At 45.3% G+C, this 13,782-nt stretch overlaps 1 protein-coding gene across 1 annotated transcript in view; it reads right to left on the bottom strand.

Annotated features, from left to right (window-relative positions):
* Window positions 1-9,846: 9,846 nt before the first annotated feature.
* The window catches only part of CALN1 (calneuron 1), a 475,967-nt gene continuing 472,031 nt past the window's right edge, over window positions 9,847-13,782 (bottom strand). Inside the window, exon 6 of the mRNA XM_024121919.1 lies at window positions 9,847-10,527. Within this exon, the coding sequence (XP_023977687.1) occupies window positions 10,330-10,527 (198 nt within the window). The 3' untranslated portion in view covers window positions 9,847-10,329. The remainder of the gene's footprint in view (window positions 10,528-13,782) is intronic.

Raw genomic sequence — 13,782 nt, 5'->3', positions numbered from 1 at the left:
AAAAATGCTTCTAAAGGCAGACATCTACCTTCCTATCTTGAGGGCTGGCGAAGGCTTAAGGAAAAGAAAAATTGTGTGATTGGGCTGAGGGAGAAATTTTTTGCTGAAGCCCTTCTTCGTGAAGGACACTCAGAAAACAAGGTTACAGGCAACAGGATTATCCCCCAGAAGAGTGGCTGCACCTTTGATCTAAAAATCCTTCAAAGCAGTAGGAGGGGAGAGATAGGAAGGAGGAAAGGCCCGGGGACCTAATAGTTTGTACGTGAGGTCAGGCCAGTCTGGATCCAGACTTGAGTCCTGTAAGCAGAGTGAAGCTTCCAGCTCTCTCCTGGGTAGTTCTGAAACCCACCATCATTGGAGATTGGAGTCTTTAATTCAGAATCTGTGCAAGGATGATAATTCTTTTTTTTTTAAAAATTAATTAATTTATTTATTTATTTATGTTTGGCTGCATTGGGTCTTCATTGCTGCGCACAGGCTTTCTTTAGTTGCGACGAGCGGGGGGCTCCTCTTCACTGTGGTGCGCGGGCTTCTCATTGCGGTGGCTTCTCTTGTTGCAGAGCACGGGCTGTAGGCACGCAGGCTCAGTAGTTGTGGCGCACGGGCTTAGTTGCTCCACGGCATGTGGGATCTTCCTGGACCAGGGCTCGAACCTGTGTCCCCTGCATTGGCAGGTGGATTCTTAACCACTGCGCCACCAGGGAAGTCCCAGGGTGAGAATTCTTTCACATCCAGTTCTGAAGTAAGTTGTGTGGCAGAGTGAAGAAGCCAGACCCCAGTCTGAATCACAATCATCTTATCCCACATTGTAGCTGTGTGAGCTTGGGCAAGCCAAGCTCCCTGGGCCTCAATTTCCCCATCTATAAAATGGGGATAAATAAGACCTACCTTGTGGTGAGAATTATGAACATAGGAAGGTGCTTGAATGTTGTCTGTGCCCAGTGAATGCTAATTCCTATATGGAAACCTTGAAAACATTCCCCTTTACTTACTGAGCACCCACCTCAGCGGGCAAGGTACGCATTACGTGCTTTATAGACCTCCTTGCAGAATTAATAGCGATGGTCCTTTGTGAATTGGGTGTGTGACCCTCATTTGGTAGGTGAGGACTCTGAAGCTCCGAGAAGTAGAGTCCAAGGTCTTTTGGCAAGTGGTGAAGGTGGGATTTGAACCCAGGTCTGATTCTAGTATCCAGGTTCAAAAGTTCTACACAAACTCTCTCCTGATCTTTTGTTTAGCAATAGAAAGTACAGCCAGAGGAAGATCCAAAAGAAATGTACATCAAACACTTGGTGTGGTCGACAGTATAACCCAGCACTAATTAATGTGTTTGTTGATAATAATTTAATGCCCGTCTTTGGCTATCATATATTTGCATTGCACTATATTTTCGTGTATTTATTCATTCGCAGGGTCTACACTTGGTTTCCCCAACAAGATGACCGGTCAGCCCAGGATGAACTGTGAGTTGGAGATATGGCTTCTTCTCTTCACTTGCCACTTAGGAAAAGCCCTGGGCAAGAGGCTGAATTTCTCTGAGCCTCAATTTCTCTCTCTGTAAAAGGAGCTAATGATAATTGTTCTGTTAATTTCAAAAAAAAAAAAAAAAAAAAATTATTTCAGAGATCAACGGGCTCATAAAAAATCAAAAACTATGTGCAACTGTGACTTGCTAGAGAAACGCGAGGTATCCTTCCTGTATCCCCTGGGGGCCGGAGAAAAGATCTGCTGGTTTTTCTCCTGTTTCCTGCAGCCTCTAGCCCCGGGCTGAGACTACAGCAGATGCTCCCAAAACTTTGTTTTGGTCCCTTCCCTCAATTATTCATCCTGAACTGCAGCCAGACTCGCCTTCCTGGAGCAGTGCTTGGTATGTGTCATCACTCCCTGCAATCTCCCTGAAGGCGCCCCCTTGCTGGGGGAAGCAGTTCTATCCAGCTCCTAAGCTCAGCAGGTAGGCAGGACCACAGATCACCTCCTATCCCCTTTGCCCCTCTGTCCCTAGACCACCCCTCCTCCCCTCCCCCAGCAACCTTTGTCTCAGCCAAGCAGCTCTGCTCTCTACCTAAGACTCTGCGGCACTGTTCATACCTTTCCCTCTGTTAAGGGTGTCCACTTACCTTCCCTCTCATTTCTTCCAGGCCTAACCTAAACTTGACTTTCCTATGAGGCTTCTCCTGAACATCTATCATGCTCTCAAAGGGCCTGATATTTTAATTTTTTAAAAAATCTAGCTCTTAATATTTATTTACTTTCAATTGAGATAGAATCCACATACCATAAAATTCACCCTTTTAGGGTGTACAATTCAGTGGTATTTAGTACATTCCCAAGGGTTGTGAAACCATCACCACCACCTAATTCTAGAAAGTTCTCATCACCCTAAAAAGAAACCCCATACACATTAGAAGTCACCCCTCATCCCCCTTCCTCCCCAGCCCCTGGTAATCATTAATCTACTTTCTGTCTCTATGGATTTGCCTATTCTGGGCATTTTATATACATGGCATCATATACTATGTGACCTTTTGTGTCTGGCTTCTTTCACTTAACATAATCTTTCCCAGGTTCATCCATGCTGTAGCATGTGTGGGTACTTCATTCCTTTTTGTGGCTGAATAATATTCCATTGAATGGACATACCACATTCTGTTTATCCATTCACCAACTGGGTTGTTTCTACTTTTTTGGCTATTATAAATAATGCTGCTATGAACGTTCACGTACAAGTGTTTGTGTGGACGTGTTTTCAGTTCCTTTGGGTACAAATCTCGGAGACACATTGCTGGGTCATATGGTAGCTCTATGTTTAACTTGTCAAGGAACCTATTCCTTTTTGGATCTTATTGAACACTGAAAATGGCAAGAATACATCATGCTATTGGTGATCTTTTCTATGTTTTCCTTCCCAGTAGATGTTGATATCTTTCTACATAGTACTTGTCACAGTAGGAGTCCAGAAAGTACATGGGGATGAAATGTGAGTTAGGGGACGTTGACAAAGGAGGACACAGAAGTGAGGTTTCCTGTTTTCTTAAAAGCTCATTAGCGAGTCCATGCACCAGCAGACTCCTGGCTGCTGTGACAGGACCTGGGTTTGTAAGCTCTAGTGACAGACTGCTCCTTCCCCTTCTTATTTTGACAGAGATTCACATGGCTCTGCTTGGCAAATGCCAGGCAGTGGCTCTCGAATTTTTTCCCGGAGACAGGAGACTACACGGATTTTGCCACTGACCAGCTGGGTGACCCTATGTAGAATGGGTTCATAATCCTTCTGGCTTCAATCTTCAATCTTCTGGCTCCCAAATAAGGCAAATCAGAATCACAACAATTCTGACTAATTGCCCTAATGCAGATGTACGTAAGTGATGTTCCTGGCAGGGAGTTTGGGGCTCAGGAAATGGTAAAACAATGTAAAACCCAGCTCAGGTGATTCTAACAATCAGCCAGATCTACTAGGTCTGGGAGCTATTAGAGTTCTGTGATCCTTCCAGATCTGACACTTTATGATTGTACGAAATTGGGTAGTTCTATAGCCTAAGGTGGAGTTAGTTAAGAGCTTGTGAAAGAGATTTTTCATCAGTGATAACAGAGCATCCAGGCACCCACGTAAGACCTGAAGTTAGAGGTGGAGGATGTGGTCTCTAAGGGAACAGGTGATCCTTTTGTAGGAGGAAGACAGGCCACCTGTACTTGTGTGGGTATGAGCTGGCCCTTCGTCACCACAAAACCATCTTGGGTTTCCGGATGTCAGACAGCTGTGTCTGGCTTGGAGGGTCCTTCAAGGCTCCCCGGCATGGTGTGGCCAGGTGTTATTTTGGTCTTTCCAGCCATCCTTCCCCTTCGTGTAACAAAATTCATCTTTTGGTTTGGGGATCTGTGCCTCCCCACCTGGTGGAACTCTCAATCCAGGGCCCCACCTTTCCCCTAGTAACAAACCAGATTGGCCAGTAGAGTACCCTAAGCTCTTGGCTTGTCCAGAGGTAGGCACACGGGCCAAGCAGATTTGATTGGAGCCCCTTCTTGGAATGGAGCTGAATCTCGAGAGAGAGAATCCTGTTGACCTTGGGGAGAGAGGACCTGCCCAAGAATGATGCCAACAGAGAGGAAAGGACAGAGAGAATGAGAGCAAGGCGGGGGCAGGGAGAGAATGTTGCTTGAGCTCTTTGGTTCCAAGTCAACCAAAGCTCATCCCTTTGGCTTCCCCTACTATTTGAGCCAGTGCTTTTTAGTTTAATGGGGTGTGGGTTGAGTTTCTGTTACTTGAAGCCAAAAGAGTCCTGACCAATACTCTTGGGAACTCCAATGTTGGCAAGGACTTAACTTTAGGGATGAAATGTGTCAAGAGGATGGTTCAAACCCTGTAAATTTGGTCCCTGCACCATCTTTCGAAGATGTGGTGTTCCAGCAGTACATACTCTGCAATGTCTCCGGGTAAAAAGTAACAATAAGAAGAGAACTGGGACCAGAGACCGGCCAGTTTTGTTTTTTTGTTCGTTATGATTGCTTACTAATGTGTTAAGCATTGTACTAAACCTTCTCACGCGTTATCCCATTTAATCCTCATAACAACCATATGAGGTAGGTCATGATAAGATTCCCATTTCACAGATGAAAAAAAACTTAGGCTCTTAATATTTATTTAAGTGCCTTACTCAAGTGACCTATGTGTGGTGAGGCAGGATTTTAAGCCAGCCCTGTCCAGAGCACAGAGCTGGAGTTCTTAGCTATCATGCCTATAGCTCTCCAGGTCTCTATCTTGTATTTCAGAATCTCTTCACTCCTCACTCATGGCTCCAGAGAACTTTCCTACAGGTTTGCTTTGATAGGTCCCCAACTAGAAGAAGAAAAATCCTTTTTTGTCCAAAGCCCCAACTTTCTTTCAAACTGTCTCCTGTCTCACCACCTGCCATGGACCTCACCTATGCCTTAACCTCCTACATCTACCCCAGGAGAACAGGTTTTATTTCAGGAAAGTCACAGCACCTGGTGAGCTGGGAGCAGATGGTGTGGATGACACATCATGCCCTTTTCAGTTGAATGGGCATGAAATGCCCCAGGTGTACGGCCAGGTGATGAGCCAGGTCTCCCAATCCAGGTGTGCGTTTGACATCCCGACAGAAACACTGCGAATTCAGCAGGGATGGCTTGAGCTGGAGCCCTGGGATATGGCTGCAAAATTCTTTCTCACCTTCCAAGGAGCCCAGAAATGTTTGAATCTAGATATGACCACCATTGTCCAATCTTTGCATCATCGGACAAATGAAAAAAATAAGGCTCAGAGAGTTTTAAAATAAGTTCCCCAGGGTCACACAGCTAGTCTACACAGGGCAGGGAACAGAACCCACATGACTGCACAGGGGTGCTTTGGGGGCTACCTGGCCTGGGTCAGCCCTCTGACATTTGTTTCTCTTGGCCATCATACTGAATGGTACAGAGCAGCTTTGCCGTCTTTCACAGAAACTATTTATTCCCCAGTTGATGATTTTTGCTTGATTTCCCTCTCCCGTGCGTGTTGTCAGAATGCCTACAAAACCCTGACAGCTGGTATTCCATTTAGGGACAAGACTTGGGGGACGCATCTTGAAAGGGCTCACACACAGATCTTGCTGCACGTCTACTTGACTTCCAAATATGTGATTTCACTGGCGACGGAATGGAAAAGCAGTGAGGATGATGAAGAGTCGTTCTGTAAAGAGTCTTTGAAACACCTAAGCTCGGGGAAATGACCCAGGGCCACTAAACGGGAGCCAGGGCGGGGTTTGGTCAGGTGGACCTAGATTTGAAGGCTTACTCACAGTTTGACTTCGGACAAATGACTCCATCTTGCTGAGCCTCAGTTTCCTCATTTGTCCCACAGGAACCACAGAACTGATCCCTCAGGCCGTGCCGACAGGTCGGTCTAATGTGTTAACAATTGACCAGCACTTGGCAAGCACGCCAGACAGCTTTCCCTCATCCCTTTCCTCCTGGACTTAGTATATAACATAATTTATCATAAGAACACTTAATAAGGATCTGGTGACAGGCAAATAGATGATTCAACCACGAGACCGCTTAATTTCATAGATGTCAGCGACTGGAACCAAATAATAAAATGTGAAATTCGTCTCTCAGTGTCACTGAGCTTATGTTCTCCAAAATCAAAACAGCTGGTGATTACGAGCGGTCCAACCGAAGCAAACCAGCTTAAACCTCTCTTATTTAGCATGGATGGTGACTGGGCATTGTGGGTAGTCACGTAATCTTGTATCTGACCCATTTGATAAGACATTAGTACATCAGGCATAATCTATCTTAGGAAAGGACTTAAAAAAAATGTCTGAGGGATTGGAAGGGTCTGGAAGTCCAACTTTTAGTGAAATGTTCTCATTGGATTGGGGACACATAGGCTGCCCACCAGTGGGTAATACCAGAGAGCCCCTGAATTGAGTGGGGTTAAGTGACCTCTTGCCTAAAGCACCCAGCACATGGGTGACACCTGGTCAAGTGTCTGACTCAAGTTGATGATTTTCCACTTGGAAACCAGGTGTGGATGAAGGAAAAGTCCACTTCAGAATCCTTGCATTAGCTTCTTCTAGATTCTAGTCTCTTCTCTGCCTTCCCCGGGGCTTCTGTAGGTGACTTCTTTTGGTGCTCTAGGAAAGTGGGTTCTATCCATGGTGTGACACCCCAATTCAGGACTTCCTGAAGAAGTCAGGAAAACCTTCCTTACGTGTAACTTGGAATTTCATCCTATTTCCTCTTGTCCTTTCCTTGGGAGAAGACGGAAAATGTAATGCTTACCTATGATCACAGAGCCCTACGTACCATAAAGATTAGGCAGATCAGACTGTGTGAGGGGCTCTGTGTATGTGTGTGTGTTGTTTGTATTGACCTAAAAATCCAATAAATAAAACAAAATCAAGGCAAAATGAAAACTAAAAAGAGGACAACAAAACCCCTCAAACCTCTCGCATCAGGGGTACCACAGCCTTTGGACCCCTGGCCTATTTCTCCAGTCTTTATTCTTCCATTCATGTGGAAGGAATAATCAATACTTCCTGACTTAATGGACAGAATCCGAACACCTTTGTGAAAGTATCAGACCCAAGATTTATAAAAGGGAAGAATATAACCACTGACATAAAATGATGCTGATGGCCTTTGGAAGCCCTCCTGTTAATTTCTAACGGACACGCCCCGCAGCATTTTCAAACCTTCTCCTCACTCCAGAAGCTCCAGCTTTGCTGAACTCAAAGACATCTGACGTGGGCTTCTTCAAATTCTGACTCTGCTACAAAATGCCTGTTTCACTGACTACCTCCTCCTTCTTTGCTCAGAGGCCGATGTGCCCTTTCACTTTTTTAAGGCAAAGACTTCGTACATCTTTAGGTGTAATAGGTCCTTACACCTTGATGCCTTCCTCTGACACCAAATAGAGCAGAATTTCCAAGCGCCATGGATCACCCAGCTTTATAGGCGAGCTAATCAGCATGGGAACATATTTGCTGCAGCAAAGCTCTCAGAAGAGCAGGAGAGAGCTTCCTGAGTAGGGAACAGAAAGAGTGGAGGTGGCCTGAGGGGGGATCTGGGGCCTGGGGGAGATATCCCAGCTCTCGTCTGCCCGTCGGTCATTTGGGGTTGCAGAGAAGATAAAATTTGGAGAGATAAGAGTTCCATTGCTGGGACTTCCCTGGTGGTCCAATGGTTAAGACTCCGCACTTCCACTGCAGCGGGGGTGGGTTTGATCCCTGGTCGGAGAACTAAGATCCCGCATGCCCCGCGGTGCGCGGCCAAAAAAAAGAAAAAAAAGCTCCATCATTGAAAGAAAGAAAGGCAATCACCTTGTCCCCACAGAGTTAGATGCTGGATTTACCAAGATGTGGGATGGTGCCAGCTGACAGGTGGGAGGGGGATTCTGAAATGTCAGCGAGGCCTTGGCTGAAGTGGCTGGACAGGCGAGGGGGCAGCCTGGGTCAAGGGCGAGAGCAGACAGGAAGGAGTTGATCGCTGGGGCGATGGGCCAGCCCAAACAGCTGGAGGCCGAGAAGATTTAGGAAGCACAAGCCACGCACCTACGCCGTCAGACTTCGGTAGCAGCAGGGAGAGGCTCAAACTGCCAGCAGGTCCCTGTTTGTGGGCAGCAGGCATGGGGCCAAATGGAAGGGAGAAGGCCAAGGTCACCACAAGGTCTCAGATGGACTCTCTCAGTCCTAGGGCAGCAGGGTGAATTCTGTGTCTGTGCGTCCATCTCTTCCCAGACTCCTTTGCCCTGAGTAAAATCAGGGAGCCCCTTTCCTGAATCTGGAGAGAGCCCCGGGCATTAAAATACATGCACTGGTGACTTTGGTCATATCCGAGATGGGAAAAATCTTACACCTAAACGCAAACACAATGAGGTTGTGTTTGGGGCCAAAAAGCGCTGACGTATTTTAAAAACCCTCTCTGACATGAAAATATGTAAAAGGGATTATGTAATCAAGCTCACAGAGGTCATTCAAGAAATCAAGGTGTGAATTACAAATAATATTCCTTTTATTAAGATCATGAATTTTAAAGCACAGTGCCTGGCCCTTATCAATCACCCCCAAACGGTAAGTGTTACTAATGCTATATGTACTAATCATTAAAGCAGACCCAGGAAGACTTCTATCTGGAAACCCCTAAGTCAGCTATTTATTTTATTAATAGATGAGCTTTTGAGTAATAAAAAGACAGTGCTTAGAGTTCAGACTATTTCGCAGGGCAGTCTGACCTTTCTGAAATTACTAAGACTTGTGACATTTCTCTGAATAAAGCACCAATCCATGAACATAGGTTCTTGGGGAAAATGCAGCGCTCAGAAATAGTCTTCCTACTCATTTCAAGAGTGTGTCTGACAGCAGGGTGTCTAGAGCCCCCAAATACTTCTACTGTTTGAGCGCTGAGTCTGTCAGCTAAAATCAAGATGGAACGGAGAAGCCAGGCCTGCTGTTTTCCCAAATTTTAATCCAATCCCTGCCCTCTTTACCCGTCCTCGTCCTCCCAATTCCCCTGCCTGCCCGGCTGTAGACGGCATTGGCTGTGACCTTCCTGCCCTTGTGTGGTCTGTGTGGCTCCAACTCCAAACGCAGACATTGATGCTATGGTCCAAGTCCCAAGCAGGGCAAACAAGGCACCTTCTGGACCACAGCTGGGTTTTGTTTGCTGTACACAGCACTTTTGAAAATTTTCTCTGTGAACGCCTTCACGAGGAGGCATTGCTGTCAAGTTTACCCCAGTGCCACCACTCCCTATTTCCCTGACTTGAGTTAATTTTGTCACCTCGGGGTATAAGCCACCTCCCGTTTCCTGTAGCAGTTCAGCCCTCACAGGGCCCACGGGTGCCCAGGTCGGGATGTACCACTGTGTCCACCTAGACAAGCTCAGCCCCGTGTTGTCTGCCTGTCGTGGGCCTCGGCTGGTTCTAACACAGCGGCTCCAAAGCCAAAGAACCAAATTCCATTCTGGTGTCTATGTGACAGCTTACCATCTGTACACATTGGCTTGTTGTTCAGAAGAAAAGAACCAAAAAAAATAGTAGACCTTTTAAAAAAGTCTCAACCTTAAATAAGTTAAAAATTGCCCGTAGCCTGCTATGCTGTTTTAAGGTAATTAAAAAAAACTTCTGTACATCAGAGCTGTTAAAGCAGCTCTGATTTTCAAAGTTTGAAAGAGGGATTCGACTATTTAACTTCCCTGGAACTCTCTACTGATTAGGGAATAAGGTAGCCTTTTTTTTTTTTTTTAAGCTTTCCTTCGTGAGTCCAAGAAAAATGACCTCTCACGGGTCTCTTTTTTGGCCCCAGGAGAATCTTATTTTCTTGGTGAAACTCATGAGAGTTTTTCCATGAGCAGGGCTTTTGTTGGCCAGTGTATTCAGAGAGCATAGAATATAGAGGTAATTAATTCCTAAGGATCTTGTGAAGTAGGTGTCATTATCCTGATGTTTATAGGTGAGGAAACTCATTCAGAGAAGATACACCCCTTGCCCAAGGTCACACAATTAGCCACTGGACTTGATCCAGGTTTGCGGACAGCTCAGACAGGCTCCCTACATCACCCCACGCAGCCCCCACTAAATAAAGGCCAACACCACAAAGCCACGCATCAAGTCACAGACCTCAGGGTCACCGGAGGAAGGAAGGGTCAATGCAGGTCTTGCAAAAATGCAGAGTTGGGGGAAAAAAATAGAAAAAAAAGAAACCTACTACATCTTGGCAAAAAGGATCTGTTAACCTCGGTCCTGGATTTGTGACTTCTGTCCAAGGCCACTTCGGCCCAAGAGACTGTAAAACACATTTTTCATACAGAGGATGTGGAAGGGCCGGCCTATCCCAGACCAGGCGGGGAGCAGATACAGAGGCACCTACCTCCCTCGAACTCCGTCTGGCAGCTCCCCGAGGCCTCATTCAGGCTCTCTTCCTCATTGATGATGATGTTCTCAATGTCCTTCATCGTCAAATGGTCCCGGAAGGCGTGATAGAGGATGTGCTTCAGCTCTTCCAGAGTTATCCTCTGCATGTCAAACTGTGGAGATAAAGAGGAGTGAGAGGGGGGCTTCCCTGGTGGCGCAGTGGTTGAGAATCTGCCTGCCAGTGCAGGGGACACAGGTTTGAACCCTGGTCCGGGAAGATCCCACATGCCGGGGAGCGACTGGGCCCGTGAGCCCAACAACTACTGAGCCTGAGCTCTAGAACCCATGAGCCACAACTACTGAGCCAGTGTGCCACAACTACTGAAGCCCACACGCCTAGAGCCCGTGCTCCACAACAAGAGAAGCCACTGCAGTGAGAAGCCCGTGCACCCCAACGAAGGGTAGACCCCACTCGCTGCAACTAGAGAAAGCCCGCGCGCAGCAACGAAGACCCAACGCAGCCAGAAATCAATCAATCAATCAATTTACCAAAAAAAGAGAGGAGTGAGAGGGTCTGGGGCACTTGGGGGTGAGAACTTGGCTTGGGGCATGACTAGCAAGCCCTAAGCCTTCCTATAGAGATTTGTCCCAGCTTTTCAAGACATCAGATGAGCAGTTTTCTGCCATGCTCAGCTCCAAGCACACTTGTGAACTTGCAGGAACTTCTCGGGAATTCAAGGAATGCGATTACCCCCTCAGTAGAGAATCTTGGAGAAAAAGATGCCACCTGCTAGTTTGGTTTCCTACTCATCCAACCATCTGCTGTCACCCCTCCACACCTCACGTACTTTGGAGTGTGTCACACTTCAGACAATGCATATGTCTCTAGAAAGTTTTAAAGCTTCCAAGAAGCCAGCATGTATCTTGCTCTAACAAGATAAAATGCACGTTCCAAGCCATGTTTGTGAGGAAGAACAGCTGAAAAAAGGTGTAGCGTTTCCACTTATGTTCTTCTGCTACAAGGGAGAACATTTACTTTTCCACTCCATTTCTATCAGATTTGGTCATGTCACTTTCTCGGCCAATGAAATGTGAGTAAACTAACATAGGTCACATCGATTAAAATCTTTAAGAGCCACTGTGTGGCTCTAGCCTGTGTCCTTTTCCTTCTGTCCTACAAAGAGGCTGTTCCTTCTGTTAGGGTCCCAGAATGAGGATAAAGTGGAGAAGATAGCCCAAAAAGGAAAACTAATGGGAGTAACAAATGCCCTTCGTTGTAGCCATAGAGATTTGGTATAACTTGGTTTAAGTCAACAATATAGTTTAAGTCAACAATATAGAAATGAGTACGTAGAAATGCAAAGCTACCATAACAAAAATTCTAAAAGATGATGTACGGATTCCAGGGCCAGGAAAATAAGAAAACTGTTACTGGAGGCTGGAAAGATAACAACCCATGTTATGCAGCAGCAAAACATTTGGTAAAGTTGTTGCCTGTGATAACTCAGAGGGCAGATACACATTGAATGTGTTTGTGGCTTTAGGTAAAAAGTTTGGGACACAGCAGGCTCTGGTTGCAATTGGTTGCTCATCTACAAGAAAGAGATGAGCTCAGAGTGAACTAAATCAGACAGAGAAAGACAAGTACTGTGTGATCTCACTTACGTGCGTAATCCACAAACCAACCAACCAACCCGTATTCACGGATCCGGAGAACAGATGGGTAGTTTCCAGAGGCAGGGGGGTGGGGAGTGGGTGAAATGGGTGAAGGGGGTCAAAAGGTACAAACTTCCAGTTATAAAATAAGTCCTGCAGATGTAATATCCAGCATGGTGACTATAGTTAATAACATTGTATTGTGTATTTGAAAGTTGCTAAGAGAACAGATCTTAAAAGTTCTCCTCACACACAAAAAATGTGTAACTATGTGTGGCGATGGATGTTAACTAGACCTCTTGTGGTGAGCATTTCACAGTATACACAAAGTTCAAATCATTATCTTATACACGGGAAACTGTATAATGTTATATGTTAATTATACTCGATTTGAAAAAAAGGTGATGAACTCAGGAAAGAATTGATTGTTTTGCAAGCCAGGAATAGAGACAACCCCAAAATTTCTGGTCTTGCAGGGATGAAAGAAGCAATTGTTTCTCATCTCCTCCTAGGAAGAGATAAAATTGAGAAATGCTATAAATAACAATCCAAGCCTATTAAAACAAATCAAAATGTCCCTTGTTAAAATCTCTGAATATGTTAGGTGGCTCTCCCAGAAAGCTGGTCATTAAGTTTAGAGAGAGGTATGTCTCAAAAATAATTGTGGATGTGGCTATTAGCAGAAACCAACTGGAGTTAAATAGATTTTTTAAAATGACTAACTTTTTGAGAGAGCCAAGAGCAAACAGCCTGGGAGTAAAGGACTATGACTGTTCAAAACTTAAAATCATCTTTGGGCTCCCAACCTTCTATGGGCACAAGCCACTTTGAGGATAAGTTACAGAGGCCCCAAGAAGGGTACATTTTCCAATACCCTCGATAGGGATAGAGTAGGATAATTAAATAGTCAGTTTAGAAATCTCACTAGGGGATTAAGACAGAAAAGGAATTTTAAGGGAGTTTGGGAGACTGTTGTAAGCTAATAACCACTCAAGAAAAGAATCCAGTAACCTAGCAACAATCTACTCTACCTTGAAAGAAGACCAGGTGCATCCAAGTGTCAGACACACTCAAGCCACAAACCCTGATATTTAAAACACAGGACAATAGATACGGGATGTGAATCCTGTTACATGAACTCAGAAAGTTAAGAGTCCTTGAAGAGTAGCATTTCAGCATGTGGCCAAGACAGAAATATCGATGAAAGGGGAAAGAAACTAGGTGAAAGGGGACATTATACCAAAACCTGAGATAAATTACCATATTTTAGTATACGTTACCACCCTTTTGCTAATATATATATGATCTAGATAGCACCATGACATCTGCCCAAGAATGAGGAAGAGGTGGTCTTCTCTCCTCCCCACTTTTTATTTGATTATAAAAATGTAGTCCTCTTTGTTCTCAGGGCTGTGTTCCCTTGCCAGCCCACTTGTATCTCTCACAAGCATCCTATGCTAATAAACTCACTCTTGGCCTGCCGCTTTGCCTCACACTGAGTTCTTTCTGTGATGAGACAAAAGAACTTGAGCTTCAGTAAGTCCTGACACCAGGTGAGTGGTTTTAATCAAAAGACAGCCATCATCAAAAAATCTACAAACAATAAATGCTGGAGAGGGTGTGGAGAAAAGGGAACCCGCTGGCACTGTTGGTGGGAATGTAAATTGATACAGCCATTATGGAGAACAGTATGGAGGTTTCTTAAAAAACTGAAAATAGAACTACCATATGACCCAGCAATCCCACTACTGGGCATATACCCTGAGAAAACC

This window comes from Physeter macrocephalus, chromosome 14 (genome assembly GCF_002837175.3).
Source record: "Physeter macrocephalus isolate SW-GA chromosome 14, ASM283717v5, whole genome shotgun sequence".
In the NCBI taxonomy this organism is placed as follows: Eukaryota; Metazoa; Chordata; class Mammalia; order Artiodactyla; family Physeteridae; genus Physeter; species Physeter macrocephalus.
This window is presented reverse-complemented; position numbering and strand designations above follow the sequence as displayed.